The sequence below is a fragment of the Cygnus olor genome, chromosome 1 (assembly GCF_009769625.2).
Source record: "Cygnus olor isolate bCygOlo1 chromosome 1, bCygOlo1.pri.v2, whole genome shotgun sequence".
In the NCBI taxonomy this organism is placed as follows: Eukaryota; Metazoa; Chordata; class Aves; order Anseriformes; family Anatidae; genus Cygnus; species Cygnus olor.
The window spans coordinates 184,358,297-184,381,311 of record NC_049169.1 but is presented as its reverse complement, the minus strand read 5'-3'; the positions used below and the strand labels follow the sequence as shown (position 1 = coordinate 184,381,311).

General features: G+C 35.2%; 1 protein-coding gene across 11 annotated transcripts in view; it reads left to right on the top strand.

Annotated features, from left to right (window-relative positions):
• NBEA (neurobeachin) overlaps positions 1-23,015 on the top strand; it is a 514,211-nt gene that overhangs the window by 466,048 nt on the left and 25,148 nt on the right. For 8 of the 11 annotated variants that reach the window (XM_040543666.1, XM_040543691.1, XM_040543682.1 and 5 more), the window contains 2 exons: positions 19,793-19,882; positions 21,458-21,650. In XM_040543666.1, the coding sequence (XP_040399600.1) occupies positions 19,793-19,882; positions 21,458-21,650 (283 nt within the window). The remainder of the gene's footprint in view (positions 1-19,792; positions 19,883-21,457; positions 21,651-23,015) is intronic. The other 3 variants (XM_040543716.1, XM_040543675.1, XM_040543648.1) reach the window with 1 other exon arrangement.

Below are 23,015 nucleotides of genomic sequence, written 5' to 3'. Positions count from 1 at the left end.
TTTACGGTCAGTTATGATATGGAAAATTGTAATATAATATATATTCTGTAATTTATATTCTGCTACTTTTTATAATTTATTTTTATTAAGTTCACTTAATAGAACCAAGAAACTAAAGAGAAAAACTACGTCACAGTCATAGGAAAAAATCTCACCTTTTCAGTCAGATAATATAGGAGAAAGTTTATATGTGAATAAGAAAATATTTGCTAGATGGGCAATGGAAATGATTCAGATTACTCTTCTGTTAATCATGTAAAGCATAATCAAAATGTTGCCAAAATAGAAAGTGTTTGCTATTTGTTGTACATACAAACATTTATGTTTGTATATATGTGTGTAATATATGTACGTGCATAAATAGAGTGTGCATTTCAAATTTATTAGTAAATTTTAAGAAAATTTTTCTAGTTACCTTGATATATGTTTCCCTCCAGTGACTGTATTTGTTTTTAGTAAGACTATTAATTTGAATGATTATTTCTCAAATATCATCCATTCGTTGGATAAAACAATTGAAATGAGGTGGAAAGTGTGAAGAAGCAACAGCTGCTAGATGAGTACTGCTGTGATGAAGCTGTACACACAATCTTCCATTCCCCCAGATAGCTACCATCTGCTGTATGTAAAACAGTAATAATTTATACATTGCCAGGCGAAGCATTATTGTTTGCTTGTTTATTTGTTTGTTTTTACGTCTTGGAGACAGAAATCTACAGATTTCAGAAAGAAATAGGTTCTAGGAAGCATTTACATTCGACTTCATATTGGGTTTTGTCATGTTGCTTTCTAATAGTGAGTTGCATCTTTCTACCTATGGTGCTTTTAGAAGAGTAGAACAGAAAACCTCATTCATACCCTTAGGCTGCTATAGCTGTATTTTCATCCCATGCACTGCAAAGTTAATATTCTATAAACAGTATTTGCTTAGTTTTACAAATGGACAGAATTGCATTGATCCTGCTGCCTCAAATATTTAATGTTAACATCTACAAAATTGTTTTCTGCATTTAAATCTGAGCATGAGAAGAGTCAAAAAGGTACAAAACTATAGATACAAAGGAGCAATGTTTTTTTAAGTATAAAACAGGTGTCAAGCAGCATGAATACAAGGGATTTGCATGGTTTAAGGTCTTGATTTGCATGGGCAGACTCCTATGTCTTGACTTTAAAGGTCTGCTCCCACAGGGCAGCTTGTAGGATTGAGGTCTATCTGTCGGTCTGTGCACCTTATTTAACATCTTATGACATGATGAAACTCTTCAGCTCTCCTGTGGCTCTACTTACATGCATAACTTGTCATCAGAAATTTCAAGAAATTCGTGGATGTGTTTTTGTGCACTCACTTGTACATCTAACCCATGCCCTGTCAGTCACTAGCATATAAACCTCTTCTTAGGCTTTTATTTATGCCAAGCAAACTTATGAAAGCACAACTTTATCTTTGACACAAGCAAGATTAGTAAATAAAATACATTGCTAGTAATGAGAAGACAAAATGTCTAGAAAAAAAATTCTCTGAATTTTAGTTTTATGCATATATATAAAGTTTTATGCATATATGTAAAAGTAGTATGTTTTCTCCTTCAACAGAGCTCTGACATTGGGGGTTTGTGGTTTGGTACAAACAGGTTAAAATATTTTTATTTGTTTTTAATTAGAAGTTATAACACACATGTAAATACAGACAGATTTAGAACCTTTTTCAGTTTCTTTGGGCTCTGTTTATGAGAGTAAAAAAGACATTCTCTGTTCAGTAATAAAGCATTTGACTTCTTGATGATCTAGTAGATCAGGTATTTGGATATTTTCTGTTACAAGTATATATATGCCGTCTGGTATATTTTTTCATTGACACGTTTTTTTCTTATTCTTGCTTCTAGTAGATATTCCAAAAAGTAAATTAAAAGCAAAAAGGATCTTTTAAAGCTTATGAAGACCACTTAGAAATACAGAAATGTAAAGATAGAAACACTAGACTCTATACAATTAATGATAACAATTGTTTAATGTTTTACAGTGGCAGGTGGTGCTGTCTGGTTTCTTGGAAGCATTAACTTAAAAATTGAGCTTTGCAGTTATCCAGGAAAATTCATATCTCATCCTCCAAGTTCTCTTATTTATTTTCTAAATAAACTGGAACACTTGTTTTGTTACCCTGAAGATGGCGAATGTTCTCAATAAATGACACTGAAATAAGCAAATAAATACATGTTTATTGACAGCTGCCCATGGCCTCAGATACGGCAGTAGACTCTTCAATCTGGGGCCATAACTAACGTTATATGCAACTGAGTCCCAGCAGAACCTGTTCAGTGATATGGGGCTCCAAATAAAACCTCAAATCCGGGTTTTGAGCTGGTTGAAGGACATCATTAAAAAAGGTAGAACCTGGCGACCTATTCGTGCTATACCTTGGCCTTTTTGCTTGACCCTTTTCTTGAGCACCTCACTTAACCACTGAGGAATATATTGCTCTCAGCTTTCTGTTAAGAATGATAAAGGTGTAATTTCAGTAGCCATCTGACTGGAGCGAAAATATATTTAATGATGATATAGCTCATCCATTACCCACATCTTTATCCCTCATGTGCAGGAGCCCTGAAAGAACTCTAATTTTTAACACTGTACAAATGCCCATCCTGTGCTGTTTTACCTTTTGACCTATATAGTATAAGAGTGTTTCTGGCTTGCTTTCTTTGTTTTCTATTTTGCAAATTCAGAGTGGATGAAACAAGAATGGTGGGATTGCATTAAATTTTAGATTACAGAAGTCTATGAAATCCCATACATCTGTCCATGTAATAACTCTTCGGGAACTTAAGATATGCACTTATGGGTAAAATAAACTGATTTCATTTAACACACTGATTTTGATTTTTCAAAAACCTTTGCCATTTTCTGGTAGCACAAAACAAACAAACAAACAAACAAAAAAAAAAACAGTAAAATGGTAAAACAAGAGCAAAATTAAAGCCTTAATTTAAATGCTCCACAGAACATATAAACCTGAATTTTGTTTTTTAGATCTTTAATGATTAGAAAATGGGAAATTCTCTGGGTCTGTCAGTTATAGTAGCCTCTCTTAATCTACATGATGCAAAATTGTTTTCATATTGTAATAAGGAGGAGAAAAAATGTATAGCAAAATAAATATTCTTTAGGCCCAAAATTGATTATTCTTTTTCTTTTTTTTTTTCATTGCAAACATTTACATTTTCTTTTCTTTTCTTTTCTTTTCTTTTCTTTTCTTTTCTTTTCTTTTCTTTTCTTTTCTTTTCTCTTCTCTTCTCTTCTCTTCTCTTCTCTTCTCTTCTCTCTTCTCTTCTCTTCTCTTCTCTTCTTTTTTCTTTCCTTTTTTCTTTCCTTTTCTTTTCTTTTAATGTAAAAGCAGTGAGGTGAAAGCTAAAACTTGAAGAACAGCTTAAGGATATTGATTCATTCTTACTTGACAGGTGAAGTCATGGTTGCAGCACTAACCACAGCAATTACAGCATTAAAATGTCAAGAAATTAGAGGTCAGAATAACAGATAATTTTCTTCCTTTTGTCAGATTAAAAATTGACATTCTTTGACAGCACAGGATCTCTGGCTGAGAAAATTATGACAGCTTAACTCATCTTGTACTTGTAAAGCAGTAATTGATAATGAACTTTACCATGACAGTCTACTCCTGTGGAGAAACATGACAGAACATCTCTGGTACAAAGCCTGTATCTCTTTTTAATATGTAAACAGTAGTTACATTGGACGTTAAATGTTATTTGGAATTGTCTTTACTGTTAGTTTACATCATAATCCAAGTCCATTCCACTGGACAGATTCTGCTGACTTCAGAGTGTTGATGCTAAGAATGTTAATGCATAAAGAATAATATCTGCAATATAGTCTGTATTATTGATTTATTTATTTAGGAAAATATAATTCTTCTTCTGTTTTTCTCCAGAATTTCTATAGATTTCAGGAGCCTCATTTTTTCCCAATTTCTGCTTATCTAAGTTGAAATACCTAGAACAATGTTAGGATTTTTGCATAAACCAAGCATCTGAATGCCTGGAAATCTGAACAATATAAAATCAAAAGTTGTCTTTTTTTTTTTTTTTTTTTCAAGTTAGGAACTTGTATCTGCATGACACAAAGTGTTATGGCTGAAAAGGAACAGTATAGTCATACTGGTCATTAGGAATTGCAACAGAAGAGCTCAAATTATTTTTAACACACCTTATAAAACAAACTTAAAATAATGTAATGGGAATGTTCGGATAGTGTATATTGGATTAAGCCTATATAATACCAAAAGTATACAGAATCACAGAATCTTAAGTATTGCCTCATGGAAAAGTAATATTTCAGTTTTTTTGTTTGTTTTGTTTTGTTTTTTAATTACTGATTTTTTTTTCTTTAGACATTCATCTTGTTTGGGATTAGAAATGTTCCAAAAAGTCAAGTGAAACATTATATTACACAGCTATTGTTTTGCTGTATGCTTTAGGCTAACTTCTTGTCTTCCTTATGTTCAATGTGAGCTGCAAATACAGCTAAGCTGTACAGCATGGTAACTATCCTGCAAGCGTGCTGCACCTTCAGCAGAAGCTTGCGTTCCCCTAGTCCAACAGGGATTGTAAGCGTGTAGGAAAGCAAGGCAGTGAGAAGCGACTGGGCTAAGATATTTGTTCTGAACAGCCACCTGTCAAAATACCTGAGCGTACTTGCAACTCACACAGCAAATTGAAAAATTATTAAAATTGCTAGAGTTTGACAGCCAGTTGCTGTGCCTGTAAACTAATCCTAGGAGGACAGTTTTGCTGGCAGCTAACAGAGCATATGGCCTATGCAATATTTATTTCTTTGGTGGTGACTTGATATTTAGCATATTTAAATAAATTGAAAAGTCATAATGATGTGGTAGTCTTGTGGTGCTTTTCAGTACCCTCATTTCTGGGTTTTATTTTTCCTATTATATTTTCTTCTGTTATCTCTTTCTTTGATCTGACAGGAATAACAAAGCATCCCTCTGGATCTGCTATAGTGAAATATGCCCACAGGAAGCAGAATAGATCACATCAGTTTTCACTTCTTTTTTTTTTTTTTTTTTTTTCCTTCCTTTTTTCCCCTTCCTTGCTGAAACAGTCTTTGCTACTACAGAGGGCTGACATGATAGGGCTGTCAAGACTCAGCAAGATAGATATATCTTTAACAAAGGGAGGGGGAATGTTAGCCTTTCCCTGGTGGCTGAACCTGGGAAATTTATGAGGAAAAAATTAACACGCCACTCTAATAACACTATATAACACTTCCAAGGTAACACCAGCCCTTTTGACCATGTGCTTATTTTTGCTTTTGCTCAGACTTATTCTTATTTATTCTTATTTCATTTGTAACTTGTTAGATCTTTCTCTGCCGGGTACTGTTTCTTTGATGTGACAGGAATATCAAAACCACCCCTATGGATCTGCTTGATTGAATTGTACCCACAGCACCGGCCACTTACACGTTCAGTTGTGCTTAATTGCCTCCATACAAGGAATGGTCTTAGCTTCCTCTGTAGGTGCAGCACTGGTGAGACATGAATATGGATAGCTGTGAAATAAGTAGGAAACTGCAAGCAGTATCAATATCCACTTTTTTCTAAGTGAATCGAATGAATCTGTACAGCACAACCACTCATTCAAGTAAAAACCCTTATCAAAGTGGAAATTATTTTCTTGTATGTGAGGAGCTCTGTTCTTCACTGAGAAATACATATTTGCATACCTGCACTCACAAATATTGCCTTTTCCAGGCACACAAAACATTTTTTTTCCTGAATTTATACCCAGTTTTGGGGTATAAAAAAGCACTTTCATTAGCTGATAATATTTTTGTTTGTCTGTGAGTCTGTTCTGTATGAGTGAAGAGACCGTCAACAGAAAACTAAATATGTTTTTACATGTCACTCTGGAATGTCTGTTTATAGAATCATTTTTATGTCTTCCCAGTGAGTTTCAGCACTCAGTATCCTCTTTTGTAAATGCAAAAGGAGAAGTCTTTACTTGCTGTTACTTTGTTCTGCTCACTGTCTGTAGGTCAAGAAATATGGGAATGTTTTGAGGGTAAGATATTTATTTCTATAGGTAAAATTCCTGTAAAAGGTTCTGAATACAAGAAGAGACACCTTAAATCAGAATACTCAGCAAGGAATTAGTGTAAATTGCATCGGGTCACTTACCACATAATAACTGCCTGATGTGTAGGCTTTTATTTTGAAATTAATGTGTGCTTTGTTTACCTGTTTCTCATTCAAGGGAAAGGGCATTCAGCAGTTGTATGCTGCAAAATAGATAGAAGATTCTAATTATACATCCAGTTTTGCTATGGAAAAACTTTTGGGGAGCACCTATCCCAAGTAACACAACCGTTAGTGATAAGGAGTCAAAAATCAGAATCTGATCCATAGGATTCCAGATGAAAAGCGTCCTTCCACCACTGTTAAAAATAATTAACAGATCATGATAGCTGTAGTTTATGAATGCATTAGAGATTGATCAGATAGAAAAATACTGAATATTTTAGTGAATCTGTGCTGATCTGAGTTCATGACTATTTTTGGACTGTGCTGTTATATGTTTACAGGAATTCAGAATTTTTTGATAGTCAAGAAATTGCACAGTCTCTAGAAGTTAAACAAATTGTGGTGTACAGGTGTTTTCTGGTCCACAGTGGCATGTAAGAAGGTATGAGAATTGTCTACTGGTCACTGTACTGGTGATTAAAAAGCTCAGCATCCAGAGCTAAGCATCTCCACATAACATATATTACTAGTCATACAAGCATTCAAACTGAAGAACTGCAGATAACTTATGTAGCTAAGACTTCATCCAACCAGTTTAATAAATAACAGATAATTCATTCATCAAAGAAATATCAGGGTGACTTTATGAATAACTCATAGCCCAGAAGATGTCTCAATCTACTTTGAGTAGCTGACCAGTTCTCATATACATTATATATTTCTTTACATTTTTGTCAGAACATTCTGTAGTCTTACCTAGACTGAGTTTAGTGTTTTGCCCATATAAAAACACATCATTAGCTATAACCACTCTCTTTTATTGCAGAAATATGAAAAATGCAGCTCTTGTATATGAAAATTTCTTCTTGTCTGGTTATTTTGTTTTTCTCCATATGGATGACAGGTACCAATTATTGATTTTTAAAATTAGCAACAATCATTTTAACATACACTTAAAGTAATATTTTATGTGAGAGAGGCAGAGAGCAAGAGAGATGGGGTGAAAATTGCTGCTGCTGATTGTAACAGAAATCGCTGGAAGGGGCTTCTTTTTGCCTATTAGCACAGATTTCAGTTATATTACGCTGTCATTACCTAAGCATAAAATAACTATTATTCAAAGCATTTCACACACATCAGTTTATTGGAACAGATAATACTCAGTCTAAGTATCTAGTCATTCACTAGAAAGATGCAAAGCTGAGCTTCCTAAATGTTTTAAACATATTGATAATGTGTCTCTTTAATGCCATTTTGAAGTCTGGGTACAGTATATCTCTATTATTGTTTTCAATTTGTGTCAAGAACAAAGTGAAGTTTTGAAGAATGTGTGCTTGGAAATACTCCAAACAGAATTATTTCTATATAAGCTAAACCCTGAAAATAACTGAGAACATTTATTTTAAATGTAACAGTAAAAACTACTTCCAAAACTGAAATTCTGATATACACTGAAGCTTCATGAATACAGTACGTGACAACTTTCAGTTTGTACTTTTACCTTCTTCTCCGTCAGTCCCATTTCAGCTTTTAGTTTTGAAGGTTTACCTGTTCTCTGAGATAGTTCTTGTGTCCTGCAGTGGATAAACTGATGGCTGGCAGATGCTTGGAGATATCAAAACCACTAAATTTTTGGTAAACAGTATGTGCTTTACAAATCTCAGAGCACCTTCCTAGGGTGGGAACTAGGCAGAGGATTTGTGAAAGGTGAGGCTGAGAGCAGAGAGAGAAGCCAGCTTTTTTTGGTTCCATACATACATACAGTAATAATTCATAAGGTAAAAAGTATTATCTTCATTGAAGTTTTTTCACAGATTTGAGATAAAAAAATAAAAACACTAATGTTGCATTACCACATTCTTAATCTGATGCATTTTAATTCATTAACAAATAAATATTTTACTTATGAGTTTTGATATTCTTTTTTTTTGACAACCAAGCAGAAGTACAACTCACACTTTCAATTTTTGTATAGTTTTACATTTATGAAACATGAATAAAATATATATGAGATACTTTGCCTTACTGAATCTGTTCTGCATTCCAACCATTAAAAAAGTCTTCAGTGATCATGTTTTCTACCAATAACAAACCAGAAGGACAAAGCCACTACTAAAATGCATTCCTTAATGATTAAGTACCCTTTCCTCTTTTATTACTGCAAGTTTTCAGAAGGCCTGTTCTGTTGTTTGCTTCTCTGTTTTCCTGCTTTTATTTTGTGTTTTTGTACAGGGGATGTTTTTAATTGTTAATAAGTAGAAATAAATATGTTGTGTGTGTTCTTGGTAATAGCTTTCTGGAACATGTGTAAATTATCCTTTTTTTTTTTTTTTTTTTTTTCCTGGCGGTAGAGATTGCTCATTAGTTTAGCTATCAATAACATTTATTTTCCACTACAATCATATTCTCTAGACTTGTTCCTATACCTTCATTTATTTAATTCTACATCAAAAGACTTTGATGTCCCAGTAGTTCAAAAGATTACCTGCTTATGATCATCTGGATTCTTTTCAACTACTGGCCACGTTGCCATGGGATATGAACAGTCACTAATAGACCCCCTTAGTCTTGGTTGAACTTCTTCTTGAACATGGTGTGTTATTCTATACACTAGCTTACCAGAAGGGTTTGAGAGAGTTCAGAGAAGAGCATTCTAGTGATGAGAGGACAGAGAAGAGTGATTTATGAACAGGGTTTCCAGGGCTTGGCAAGAAATAATGGAGTGAAAGACGAAATGTAGCAGAAAGGCAGGAACACAGAAGGTTGCTCGTGCCAGTTCAGATGGGGACATTACTTGGTTTGATATCAATTAATAGCAGTTACATGATCAAGTTCAGAAAGAAAAAGTCAAGCTTAATGGCAGAGAAGTTTTCTAAGGACTGTAGGCTATAATTCTGTACAAATCTCATAAGAGCAATTGTAGAAGCCTCATTGAAGCCTCCCTGAGTCATTTCAAACTAGAATGTGCAAGCAGTGGACAAATCTTTGTTAGGAAGAATGTCATATAGAATAACTGTAACTTTTCCATCTATAGTTTGATTTGTTGTGTTCTCTTACTGAAGGTAGGCATGAGCATAACAAGAACCCAAGTACTTTGTTAGTAATTCTGCATCAGTCTGCACCTCTTATGATTGCGTTAACTTCCATCTCAAGTCACTTCATCTTTTTGGTTTGTTTGTTTTAATTCAGTTTTCAATTTTTGACAAGTAATGGTTTATATAGAAATTCATTTTAATAATGGCTACATTTTTCAAGACACACAGTTTAGCTCTTTGGTGTTCTTCGCTGTTCTGGAATATTGGATATTTGGTCCTCTGCTGACTTTCGTAGACTAAAGTCATTCAGTAAGTGAACAAATGTGTTCAGTAGATGTGCTAAGCAGCTTCCATTTATAAATTACTACCCAGAGGCATAGCTTACTGCACTTTCTACAACCAAAGCTAGTTGCATGCAATTTAGACCAAGTCCCAAAAATTAAATCCTGGCCTAAATATTCACATTCCCTTTTTTTTTTTTTCTTATATTTCCAATTTTGTCAGAATTTCACACAAAATGTATAAGCATGTAGTAGTTTTACAAAAATTGAAACAAATGTTTGAGCCTTTCCTAAGGTACAAAGAGGACCACACTGAGAAGAGAAATGTAACTGAAGTAGAAGAAGACTCAGCAAATAACCCGAGACATTTGTCATAAAGCAGGTATAAATTCAGTTAATGGACAGAAAAATAAAGTAAAAGGTAGAGGAATTTTAGAGTATTTGTTTTTTGAAAAATCACTCCCTCCCCAAATAAACTTGTTATGCAGAAACTTTACACACATTTATTGTTGATTTTAAAGATTTTAACTGTGATTTTTTAAAGCTCACAGTTCAGCTTTTAAAATAAAAAGTGTAGTTAAAACCAGCTGTAAGCATGCACTGTTAAAGCTCCTAGCCACCAAGAAAAAAAAAAATAATGAGAAAAGAGTGGATGAAGTTTCAAAGTTTTAATGAAACCTCCTGCTGATATTACTGTTGCATTTTTATGGATAGAATGCCTATGCTTAAGGGCCTCTGTGCTCCTAAAATGACAATCAAAAACATATAGTGTGTCTTAAACAAAGCCAAAGGCAAGGACAGCTAATAAATAGTATTAAACCTGATGTGGTCCCCAACAAATTCTCCCTTCTAATGGCATACAGTAAAATTTTGCAAATACATAGAAGGCAGAGCACTGTTCAGATGACATCAGTCTCCCTGAAAACCATGGGAAGTAGCCCAGTGCTACTTCCTTGGCTCCACTCCCAATTACTCCCTAAAGCACTTAAATAGTCTACGGTACTTGGGGTTTTATTCTTGTCCCAGCTAATTCTTTCCTTTGTTTCAGCAGCTGCGCAGGTGCCAGAAAAGCCAGGCTCTTTCTGCTCCTCTGACCTTTCCTGGCTAGCAGAAGTCAAGAGCTGCTTGAAAGTCAAAGGTCCTTCAGATATATTCACTCTCCCAGTTTCCTCAGAAATACCACTGCTTTTTTCACTTGATGCATTGGCCTGTTGAGAGCTGTGAGTGGAGGTCAGGTAGACCACTTCCACTTCCCAGACAGGGCTGCAGAATAAGGATTCTGATTAATATAATTGGTGATTTGTCAGTGATGCTTGAGTCTGATTTTTTTTTAATTGATCCTAAATAAAAAGAAAACAAAAAATCATTTTTTTTTCCCCTCAGAATAAAGCCGTGTGTGTGCTCTAGCATTTAACTGACCAAGACAGGGTGAGCAGCTTCTTTTCATGTCTGTAGAACTAAAAGATATAAAAGTGAAGGAAATGGAATTGCTTGGGATGATGGGCATTACACAACCCTGTCTTCTTATGGAGAGGAAGAGAAAGATGCTGAGAAAGACCAAGACACGGTGGGAATGTGTGAACAAGAGAGAGGAACAGGACAGTCAGGACATTTTGAGCTGTTGGCATGAAGAAGGAGGGAGGGAAAAGGCTAGGTAGGTGGTATTGGGAGCCTTATAGAAGCATTGAAGGAATTGCCATAGGTCCACAGAGCTCCTCGCATGGCTGTTAATGCAGAGAAATGATGTTTGCAGCATTCCAGAGCTTTATGAGATTTTTTTAGTCCTGACATTTGTAACTTCTTATTTTCATCAGTGAATTCACTGAGATATTATATAATATAGTTAGGCATTTCTAAACAACAAAAAGAGGGTTTTATTTTAAGAACTTGTGTAATTTAAGTCTTGTAAAGTTGAGCAGATTTCTAAAATCAGTGGATGGTGTTTTGAAAAATACTACTGACAATTTTTAGCCTATCACAACTGAAACTTCAGGCTTTCTGGCTGTTACTCATTGTTTTCCACATGTGGAAACAATTTTAGCATCCCAGACAGCAGCAGTGTTTTTTTTTAGGATGCCTGTAAATTTTAGTGACTGCCAACTATGGGATGCTAATGACAGTTTTCATATAGTTATTTTATTCCTTTGCTTCCTCTTTTTTAGACTTTGAAAATTCATACTGCTTCCAGTCAAAAAAAAAAAAAAAAAAAGGCTACATTTAAAAATTCAGATGATTTTTTCTTTCTTACTCAAAGAAATGTAAACTATTTATTTCCGTGTTAGACAAGCCTTGAAATAACTATTCATTATTGAAGGCAATGTGTTTGGGTTTCTAGGAGCCTTTTTGAAAAAGAATGTTGATGTCATTTACTCTGTCTAAAAAAAAATAATGTTTCCATCCCAAAGATCTGAAAACATAAATTAAAATTTCAGTATCCAGAGTTGTATTTCATATGAAAAAGAAATTAGTTAAAGGATGTCACAAGGGAGGAGAAAGAGAATGCTTGCTTTGAAAGATAAAAAAAATAAAAATTAAAAAAAAAATCAAAAACTGCAATGGTAATTTGAAAAAAAAAAAGAAAAGAAAGAAAAAGAAAATATGCAGACAATGATAGCTTCAAGAGGGGCTTTGAAAGTAACGATTTCTTGGAACTTGAATCAAACTCAGAAAGAAAGAAACACTTTGGCCATAATAAAAGATGATGTTCTGAATAAGACTTCACAAAGAACTGAGTGCAGGCTCTCTATTAGTAACAGGATTTATACAACAGGAGGCACATTTAGTAACAGAACTGGTTTGGTTTGGTTTGCAAATACTAGATAGGACACATCTGCAATTCTGTGTGTTGTGATGCTTTGATTACCATCACATAAATGAGTAATACAAAGGAGTAATATCAACAGGGAAATTCTATGTTGCAGGTGTACATTTTAGTAATTTGCATTGCAGAATCAAGATGTCAAAGAGGAGCTGGTTCCGTAGACTTAAACACCAGATGGGAAAGATCATCTAGATTGGCCTCTCACCCAACAAATCACATAGAGCTTTTGTCCATGCAGCCTTTTGAATGTAACCATAAGTGTTGATGCTTGAATAACAAAAAGAAGATATGGAAGTGTTTCATCACGTAGGTACAGTTTGAGAGATAAGAAATTATTTCAGTCACCTTAAATATTTATCATCCAAAACCAACAAATATTCTTGTTTTAAAAGAAATGAGGGAATGTCTTCAGAAAAGATAACATTGTTTGTCAGATCAAGAGGAGTCCTTGTTTCTGAAGTTGAACATTAGGTAACAATAGGACGATTTCAGGACAATTATCAGTCATATAAAAATAAAAAATCCTGACTGACCAGGTTTCAAAACTTTAACTATTCTTGACATGATTACATATTTAATGAATTATTGTATCATGCTGTTACGTCTCTCGCAAAAGTAACTTAGCAGTAAAATCTTTTCTAATGCATTGTACTCAGCAACTTAATGATCAAAGAAAGCAACATTCTCTTTTATAAACTTAATACAGACTTGGGAGAATGATGACAGAGCAATGATTTCATTTGGCATGACATCAATGAACACACAAGAGTTTCAGTAAATGTTATCAATCTGAATGGGACAGAAATGATTACTAACACGGCCATAAGAAATACAATAATTCAACTGAAGAAAATAACGACATAGAATTAGAATAATAAGAAAAATCATTATTTAAAAGAGAAAGAAATTAAAATAGTTTTGAATGAAATTGTAAACAAAATTATAAAAAATGCATGACTTTTTTCATTTGCAGCTGATGTTCAGAGTTTTGCACAGCAGTGACTTTACAAGCCAAGGGGATCTCCCTGTCTGCCTTGTGTGCAGTCAAACAGCAGGGAAGAAAAGGCAGCAAAATTGCCATCAGCTGGGAACAAAACCTGCAGTTTGAAAAATTATCGCAACCATAAAAAGAAAGTGATGAACTGAGCAGTGTGGCCTGAGGAGCCCCTATAACAACATAGACCTTGTCAGAGGAATTGGGAGTTAAAGCTGTTGGCTTCAGAGCATAATAGAGTTTGCTGTAGTTTTTAGTGTAATTTAATGAGAGAATTTCATTATAGCAGTGGTAAACTCCATTGTTCCAGGCAGAGTTGGAAGGATACAAGATATGGGGGAGAGTGAAAAGCTATAGAAAGTTGCTTTTTCCTTCTTATATGGCTAGGACTTTTCAGTGTAAGGAAGTTTTCCATGGTTTTTAAGGGAATGGGCAACTGCTGGAGAGGAAAAGGAGGTTTTGCATTCAGATATGCAGGAGCCTCAGAAACACTGGCTTGCACAGGAGAGCATGCCTGAAAGAATAAGGGACACTCTCACCTAAACCTGCCCTGGCTGTGACATAACCAACTTTATGCTATTTTTGCTTTACCTTCTTTGTTTCTGTTTGTGAGGTTTAGTGATTTTTGTTTTCCTGTTTCCAGTGTCTTTAACTAAATGCCTGCTTACGCTGGCAGAGTGTTGAAAGGTTTTTGTATCATGTAAGGCATAGTAGACTGCCAGGGACAAGAACTGGAGAACTGTGAAGGTAAAAGAGGGAAGAAGTAGGTGTCACAGTCAGTAGTTTAATAAGGTAGGTATGAAAACTAAAAGTCAGTGCTCCCAGAAACAAATAAAGTCACAGATGGGACTCATGCCTATTAAGAGGATGGGAGATCTTAACTTTCACATTTTCCTTCCTTTCATATTATATGATATATATGATATGATTTCTTTCCTTTCATATTATATATATTATATGCGTCCTCTTCGCAGAGGAATGAGAAAAAAGATAAGGGTTGTGCTGACTCTGGGAAGGGATTAAAGTCAACTCCAAGTTACTGGTCTTCTGATGGGAAGCCATTTAATTGTACACAGGATCCAGTGAGATACCTCCTGTGTGGGGAAGGAGCTTAAGGTTGCCCCTCTCGATTGTTAAATTAATAAAGTAGTGCCCTGCAGAGAAAATCCATTTCTGTGGCCATCATTCAGTCCCTTGAGTATCCTGATTAAATAACCAAATGTATCGAAGCCTCCAGACTAGTTGAGTCATTGCTTGTCTTTAAACTACAGCACTTCTTTCCTTCAAGCATACCGTAATAAAATGGAAATCAATACTCTTAACCTAACTTACCCAAAGTCCTGAAGATATTGATGTAATTTAACAGCTGTAGATGCAAACAAAAAAGCAGTATCTCACACCGCTAGTACAAAACAATAACATTTGCAAGCTGCTTATGCTACCCACCAACAAGCTGTCAATCATGTTTGTTGGGAAGAAGACAGTGCTTGGGGCTGCTGAGTGCACTGGCTGCATGGACAGGAGAGGCCGTCAGGAGTGCTTGTGTTTGCTTGGATGCAGAAATGAAACAAACTTTCAGGAAAGGCAAATTTGGATGAATATGGCTGTGGTGCATATCTCAGATGAAGGAATATACATTTTGGTTCTTTGTTGGGCTCAGTCTCCATGCACAGGTGAAAATGATTTGTAGAAAAACCTGACTGTTGTATGTTTGAGGAGTGAAACACACCAGGGTTATGGAAATAAACAATAAAAGAAATAATATGTTAAAAAAGGAGTAAAAATATAGAGAAACGGTATATATTTTTTAAAGTTTGACTTATGGTAGTAATCAACAAAGATGAACAAAAACAAATCCACTTCACATAGGAATAAAAGTGTTGTCTTACTATCTGCAATGCAGTCTGCTTTTAGGAGTTTCTTTCTTCTCATCTGTTCCTAAATAAATCAAAGTGAAAGTGCTCCTGTTTTTGTGGTTCTTGTGCTATGCAGTCACCGTGACCTTCTCATAGCAAAGGGGAGTTTGTAATTAAGATGGACCATTAATACAGTCCTTTGTTATTTTACCTGCATTTCTAAATAACTTTTAGGAGGAAACTTAAGTTAAAAACAAACTCACATTCTCACATTTTCATTTAAAGTGTGTTAACTGGTTTCTAGGGTAAAGGGGCAGTGTGCTCCAGGGCTTCCACTGACCAAGCTTAGTCACTACTGGGGGTCCACAGCCCCCACTGGAGCCAGCCTGGTGGGAAAACCCCGCAGTGGGCATGGTTTCAGTATAGGATTCTTATTACTGACTTTTTGCTCTGCAGCTCTGCTTTCCTTGGGTTGTGCTGCTTGTTGTTGGAGACATTGCCTTTGACCATTAAGAAATAATTTTATTAAACCTAAAGAAATTTATTGTTTGCATTATTTAATGTCACACTTGATTTGTGTGTCTTTCAACTTGCGTTATTAAATAGAAGGGAAAAAACATAAATAAATAAATAAATAAAAACACCACAATTTAGTAGACTTTATAAACAAAGAAGACATATTTATCTCTTTATTCCTTGGGAAGCTGACACTGGGGATGGATCCTCCAGGCTACAGAGGAGCATTCCAGTATCCTTGTGAATGTGCAGTCTTCCTTTAAACATAAAAAAATGGAACGCAATAATTTACTTTGAGACAAACACATTTAGGATATTATTCATTAAAACTAAGATTAGTATGAGTAGTATCATTCATAAGACTGGATTTTTATTTTTTTTTTGAATTGATGTCTTGTTCAAAATTGTATGTAAACGTAGAATATGAGTCTCTACATATTACATGTCCAATATTAAGTCCTATGAAATGTATTTTCCTTGATTGCATAAATTAGGATATATGAGATGTACTCACTTTAAACTTTGAATTCCCATCTAGTTTGCAGATATTTTTCTTTCCTTGTTCGGACCTATGATTATCAAGTAATAATTTGAGGCCCATTTTATCTTTCTGCAATACATGATCATATCCAAACAGATACTCCCTGAAGTGTCTGGAGTACAAATCTCATTTTCTGTGTATTAAAAACAGTAGGGAATCTCAAATCAGCTCGCTAAATAGCTTTCCTGCAACACCTTATTAAGAAAGTGAAAACTAATATAATTGCCATTTTGCTGTTCCAAAAGCGTTAAATCTTGCAGCCACTGAATTCCAAGCTTATTATGTTTGTACATGAAGGACATTTGAAGGTGAAATGAGAATAAACTTCATTTTATTAAAATGTGCATTAAATTGACTAGAATGTGTGTTTCAGGGAGTGGTGTAGCACTTTGCACATGATACTCAAGATCTGATGGGAGAAAAGGAATTGATTAATTAGACCAAAATGTTTAAGACAAATAAACCTGAAGTTTGATGATTTACAGTTCAAGAAAAACTGTGGTATACACTTACCAGTTTTAAGATTAATTTCACATACAGTTAGAGTCCTCTTGTAAACAAATCAATGTATTACATTATTATTCACAGATCTGTTCTGTACCTGCTTTTCATTTCATGTCAAGTGATCTGATAGGACACAGCATTAGAAATACCCTTGGGCCAGTCACTTTATCTCTGTATGCTTATGTTTATCTTCTTTGTAAGTTTGGACAAGGTTTTTCTGTCCTTTTTAAGTGTTTTGAAATCTAGAGGAATAACAGTTGTAGCTGTGTGCAGCTGTGGGCTTGTGCAGTCTGTACTCTCAGTGTAGTAGTTGAATATTATGGGTATTTTTAAAGAAACATTGTTCACTTTCTTTAAAACTTCCAAGAGTTGTCAGTTTTACAAATGGTATTTTTGCAAGAAAAAGATAACATTACTGATCACAGGGTGAGAAGGGAGGGGGTTGTCCTCATAAGTGCAAGCCAGCAAAAATAGTCAATATTCCTTGAATATCAAGGTCTTAATTCTTCATTTGTTCTGGCTACGGAAGGAGTTGGCATTAGCTTAAATGTTTTAAAGAGTAGGCACATAAAGTACATAGGTGAATATGTGCCAGGACATCTTCAGCTGTAAAATAACAGTTGCTTTTGACAGCTATGTTTGAAGTGTCCACCTGAAAAATTCATGTTGGTTTATTATTGTATTCTGCTCATCTTTCTCTTTCCTTGTTACTATCATAAATCTACCTGGAATGGAAGGCAATGCCAGAGAAGTTAATGTGTGCAGAATTTATAGCCTAACAATCAGAATTTGCCAAGACTGGACAACATGAAAGTAAATGTGTAAATTAGAATTGGGCTGCACTTAAAAAAAATTAATAATTCATTTCAGTGTGCCTGTAAGAGGACAGAAGTATCATTTATGGGATCGTTTAAAGGGTGGTAGGGGAAGATCTGGTTTTTGTTTGGTATTGCTGCCAAATATAATTCACACTCTTATTTCAACACAGAATTCTTTTAAAAATTAAAGGAATAACCTTGATAATTATTTGAAAAAAAAAAAAGGAAATTACTTTTCTCAAAATATTATTGACAGATCTGTGTGGAAGCATATATTAAGCAGTGCCTAATATTGTTGATATTAGTCATCATCATTTTGAACTTGAAATCCACAAGCAACAATAATTCAGTTATAAGAAAACTTATGACTAAGAAAATCAGTTACAGAGTACTGAACGTAATAGAAAATACTACTTTAATTTGAGCTGCATTTTTTATTCCCGTAAAAAAAGTGTCAGCATGAGTGAAGGTTTCTACATAGCATGTAAATAGGGACTGTTCATATGCTGCTGCTGTATAGGTGTGTACAAACATACACACATATGCCCACACAAATACATTGATTTTGTATGAAATCACTCTGTGATTTAAATTCATCAATAACTGATGTTAATGAAAAACTGAGATGCTCACCAGTTCCTCAGAAAGCAAGCACTCTGTGCCTTATAGACTAAAGCCTGCCCTGAATTAGTCAACAAGCGAGAAATGTCCTATACCACGACAATTACATCATCAAATGTGCTAGGCTACAAACCATGGAAGTCCTTCCCTACTGGACTTTGAAATAAGTTTCTTTTTTTGTCAAACATTTCTTAACTGTATTCCATTATACCTGTCAATCTAGGTCATCAGAAGTGGTAAACACTAGTGACCTGTCAAGAAATCTCTCTCTAACATCTGTTCTGGCTTCTATGCTGTGGAGTGCAGGAAAGCACAATTTGGTTTGTAGGAATTACAAAATATGTAGATTGAAAGGATTCTCCAGTATAATGAAGTAATTATTGTGTTTCTTACCATTTCATGTCTGAAAGAAATAAAATAATTTACTAAGTTAGTCGTGTTTTTTTTTTTTTCGTCGTATTTCATGTACAGTAGCAAATGAAAAATTCATAAAGCTCACTAGAAAAATCTTAAGGGTCAGTGTGCAGGGCACAGCGTATATGTAGGTACATAATACATAGCGTACTTCAAAATCCACCAGTTTTGTTTTCTATGAATGTTTTATTCTTGATTGCACAAGATCAAATGAAATAGTACCTCTTTGAAAAATGAGTGTTCTTAAGCAGTATTGCTTTTACAAGCAGCAATCTTTTGCCAGAGTTTTTAAGAATGTATCTCAAATATATCTGTGTTTGAATGAACTGTTTCTGTAGTGGAAGCCTCACAGTTGGACTGTATTCTACTCCTTCATGAGTTACTCTATATTTATTCTGAAAGTAGCTTGAAGCCTCAAAGAATAAATTGGAATTACTGTTTTCACTTCAAAACTCTGAAGCCTAAAAGCCCATGAAAAAGTTACAACAAAATTAAGCACAAAATAAATAGTCGGTGAATGAATGCAACTTGGAAAGATTTTTACAGTAGCCTCGATGTGCCTGGCAAGATTTGTTTCTGGTATATTTTTGTTGTTGTTTTAACTTGCTAATGTTGTTATTGAAATAGTTATTTTGCTATTGAAATAGTAATTATTTTGTTGTTGTTGTATTTTACACATGAATTTTTCTTCTCAGTTTGCTTTTTTCCCCCATTTAAGATTCCAGAGGCTTATTTTATTAGAGATCCTCATACTTTCCTCCTTACAAAGGACTTTATTAAGGTATATGTGTTCTTTTTAGTGAAAAAAAAGAAAAAAAAAAAAAAGCTCTCTCAAGACCTGAACTGCATGTCCTCACAGGTTAACATTTTCACATATAATGCCAGTTACTGGAAATGAGACTGGTTAGTTGGGTAACTGAAGCATGCTTGAAAGCAGAAGCAGAGCTTGTCTACAAAATACTAACACTTGGCTGAGTCTGCAGCCTGGGAGGAGAGCACCGGGTGAATTTTCTGGACTTTTTTCATGGCTGACTTGGGATATGCCTGCACTGTCACAGAGTGTGTTGACCTCTCTCTTTGATGCATATTGCTCATGACAGTCCCTCTCCCTTCCCCGCAGGCCATGGAGGCGCAGATCCAGAACTTTGGACAGACGCCATCGCAGTTGCTCATTGAGCCCCATCCACCTCGGAGCTCCGCCATGCACCTGGTGAGACATAGCTGCTGGCCGGGAATTCATTCCCTTTGAACCCAAGGATTCTGTATAGGTCATCAAATACCCATTTAAGCAACACTTTAATGCCCTCCGTTGCCCATACAGCTGTACTTGCTTCTTGTGGTGGAAGCAGCTCACAGTGCTCTAGCAGAGCAAGGTGGAATTTGAGTAGGTTTAGTTTCCTTTAATACTGACTTTCCTGTTTAATACAGTGTTAAAAGGCCCTATCTTCATAAACATACGCTTCATAAATACATATTTACATTCTTATTTCTGCAAGTAATGGAAATAACTGCAGGCTTTTCTTACAGTGAGCATGTTGTTTTGTTTTGTTTTGTTTTGTTTTGTTTTAAAGGAGACATTTTTAGGGAATGGTTTATGAACAATACCTGCTTGACAGAAATGAAGTAATGTAGTTCAGATTGTGCTGGAATCCTCCTGCCTGTGCCCTTGGAAGAATACAATACATATTTCTAATTTCAATTTGAACTTCAAAATTCATTCCCAACACACTTGCATGAGCTTCATGTGAATAATTATACAAAATAGTCAGACTGAAGGAGACAGATCTCTGCCCTTCAGTGCTTTTGATTAAATGCTTAAAGCTAGATATTTTATTTTAAGCTTTGTAAATGAAGAGTAATACATACAGTAATTTCAATTGTTTCATCTATCTACAAGGAGATCTCTCTCTCTGCTTGCAGACTATCATAGTGGGAATTGATCTGGAAATGTTAGCTATGTAATTACAATATGTAGATGTCAAATGTGCGTATTTTCCATAGATTTAAGATTTTTATTTATAGATAATATATGTTGAATAACAATTTAAAGTGATAAACAAAAAGAAAGGACTATTTGAACGTATAAAAATAATTCTATTTGTTATAACAATGGTTGAAAACACTAACATTAAAAACAGTACTTTGTATAATCTCACATGATAACAGTACTACTGTCTGTGAAAAGAACACGTCTCCTGTAGAATCATCAAAATGATTTATAATTGCTTAGACTCCCTAATAAGTATAAGCTTTTCACAGAATTAAAGTGTCTGCTAATATCTGGAAATGGTGCATTTCGTATCGAAAATTCATTAAGAAAAAATTAAATATGTGAAAAAAAAAATCTAAATCTGAAAATTTGAGTCCCTCTTAAAATTTCTTTTTTCAACCACTGTAGGTAATAGCATTTATATTTATGATTTACCAATAGATGAACTGACTCTTTTATTTGGCTCATATCTCTGTTATATGGATACTAACTGTTGTTTCATTTTATATTCAATTGTATATTAATTAATGCTAACAGTCATTTTGTGTCCTGTAATGACAACCTGGTGGACCCTTACCATCCCTATTCTCTACTTGTCCTCATGTAATGATCCAATATTAGCTTCTGATCTTGCTCTCCTCCATCACTAGTGTAGATGCACAGGTAGCGTTGTTTTCCCTGTATGTGCACATGCTTGCCTACTCATTTTTTTAACCTCGTTTTCCCTCAGACCTCCTCACTAATTGTGTTATCCCTTCTGTTTTCTTCTGCTCTCTTCTCCTTTCTACTCAACAGTGTTTCCTTCCACAGAGCCCCCTCATGTTTAAAGATCAGATGCAGCAGGATGTCATAATGGTGCTGAAGTTTCCATCAAATTCCCCCGTCACACACGTGGCAGCCAACACGCTGCCCCACCTGACCATTCCTGCCGTGGTGACTGTCACCTGCAGCAGGCTGTTTGCAGTCAACCGGTGGCACAACACAGTAGGTAGGTTCTCACAGGTGCCTTTCATTCAAAATGAAAGATCTTACCACTGCAGCTTTTAATTTTGAGTGGAGGTCAGCTAGATGTGGGTTGATCTCACTCACTTGCCTGTTCACAAATACATAGAAAGCTTACCGTTTATTCTAGCTTCTGTCAAATAATCAAAGCTTCCGTTTTCTCCGGTGTCATTCCTGGAAACACTCTCCCTAACAGCAGCACGTCACCATGGCAGCTAATCGATTTGTGGTTACATCAGGATCAGCCTTTGATATAAAGTTTTTCAGAAGAGTGCTGCTGTTCTTGACACAGCCTATATTAATATGTCCCACATTTCAGGAATCCATACTGGCATGTTACAGAGTGTACATCACTGTCTGCCACATGGAGAGAGATTTCAGGCCTTTCCCTGGGTTAATGTGGGACCCGAAGCAAGCCTAAGTGGTCAGACACTGAACTATTCTGAAGAGAAGTTTCTTCTTTCCCCCTCAAAAGTCCATTCACTGGGGTCATCCCAAATTTCCTTTCCAGTCCATCTGCTCAGCCTTCCATTTGCCCCTAGGACAGTCCTGCCTCCTCATCTAGAGATGCAAGTGCTGAGGTTGTCCCAGGCATTGCTTAGTAAGTGGTAGGGCTATGAGTTGCTGCCTACTCAGGAATGAACCAGTTTCATTTTCTAAGCTAGCTTTCTGCTCTGACGGCACTTATGCTGAAGCACATGGAAACTTTTGAACGTTTCTTACCACCTGAGAAAAACAAGAAGCTGCCTCGTATTTAAGAGTGTGACTCAGGAGCTGGTTCGCAAGCTTTGTCAGGATAGGGGAAAAAAAAAAAAATCTTCCCCTTTTCCAGCACAGCAGAACCCCTGGACAGAAGTAGGCCATTCTGGAGGGGAAATTGTAAGATTTATCTATTTCTGGTAGAAATAAATGATTTTGAGATTATCTAGGGATATCACTGCCTTAAATGCAAGCATCTCAGTAAATAATTCAAGTCAGGTGAAATAGATCCCACCTTTTTTTGCACAATGCTGGCCAAGGTCTGGTAGTGTTACAAGTTATACTTAGAGGAATGAATGGGAATTCCCTTACAGGGATGCATTAGAGGAATTATCCAAGCAAGTAAAGTTACTAACACTCTAAACTCTTGAGTAGTAATATACGTTTTAATGTGAATTTTATTCTGACTTTTTAAATAATTTTAGCATGGATATAAAAATTTCACATGTATTCAGAATGTTCCTATTATTTTTTTTTCCAATAAACTTTGCACAGTGGTTTAGAGAATACAACAGGAACAGAACAGAAGAGGATATCTGATTACCTCTCACAGATCCATGAATTTTTGATAACTCCACCAGGTGCAACTTCA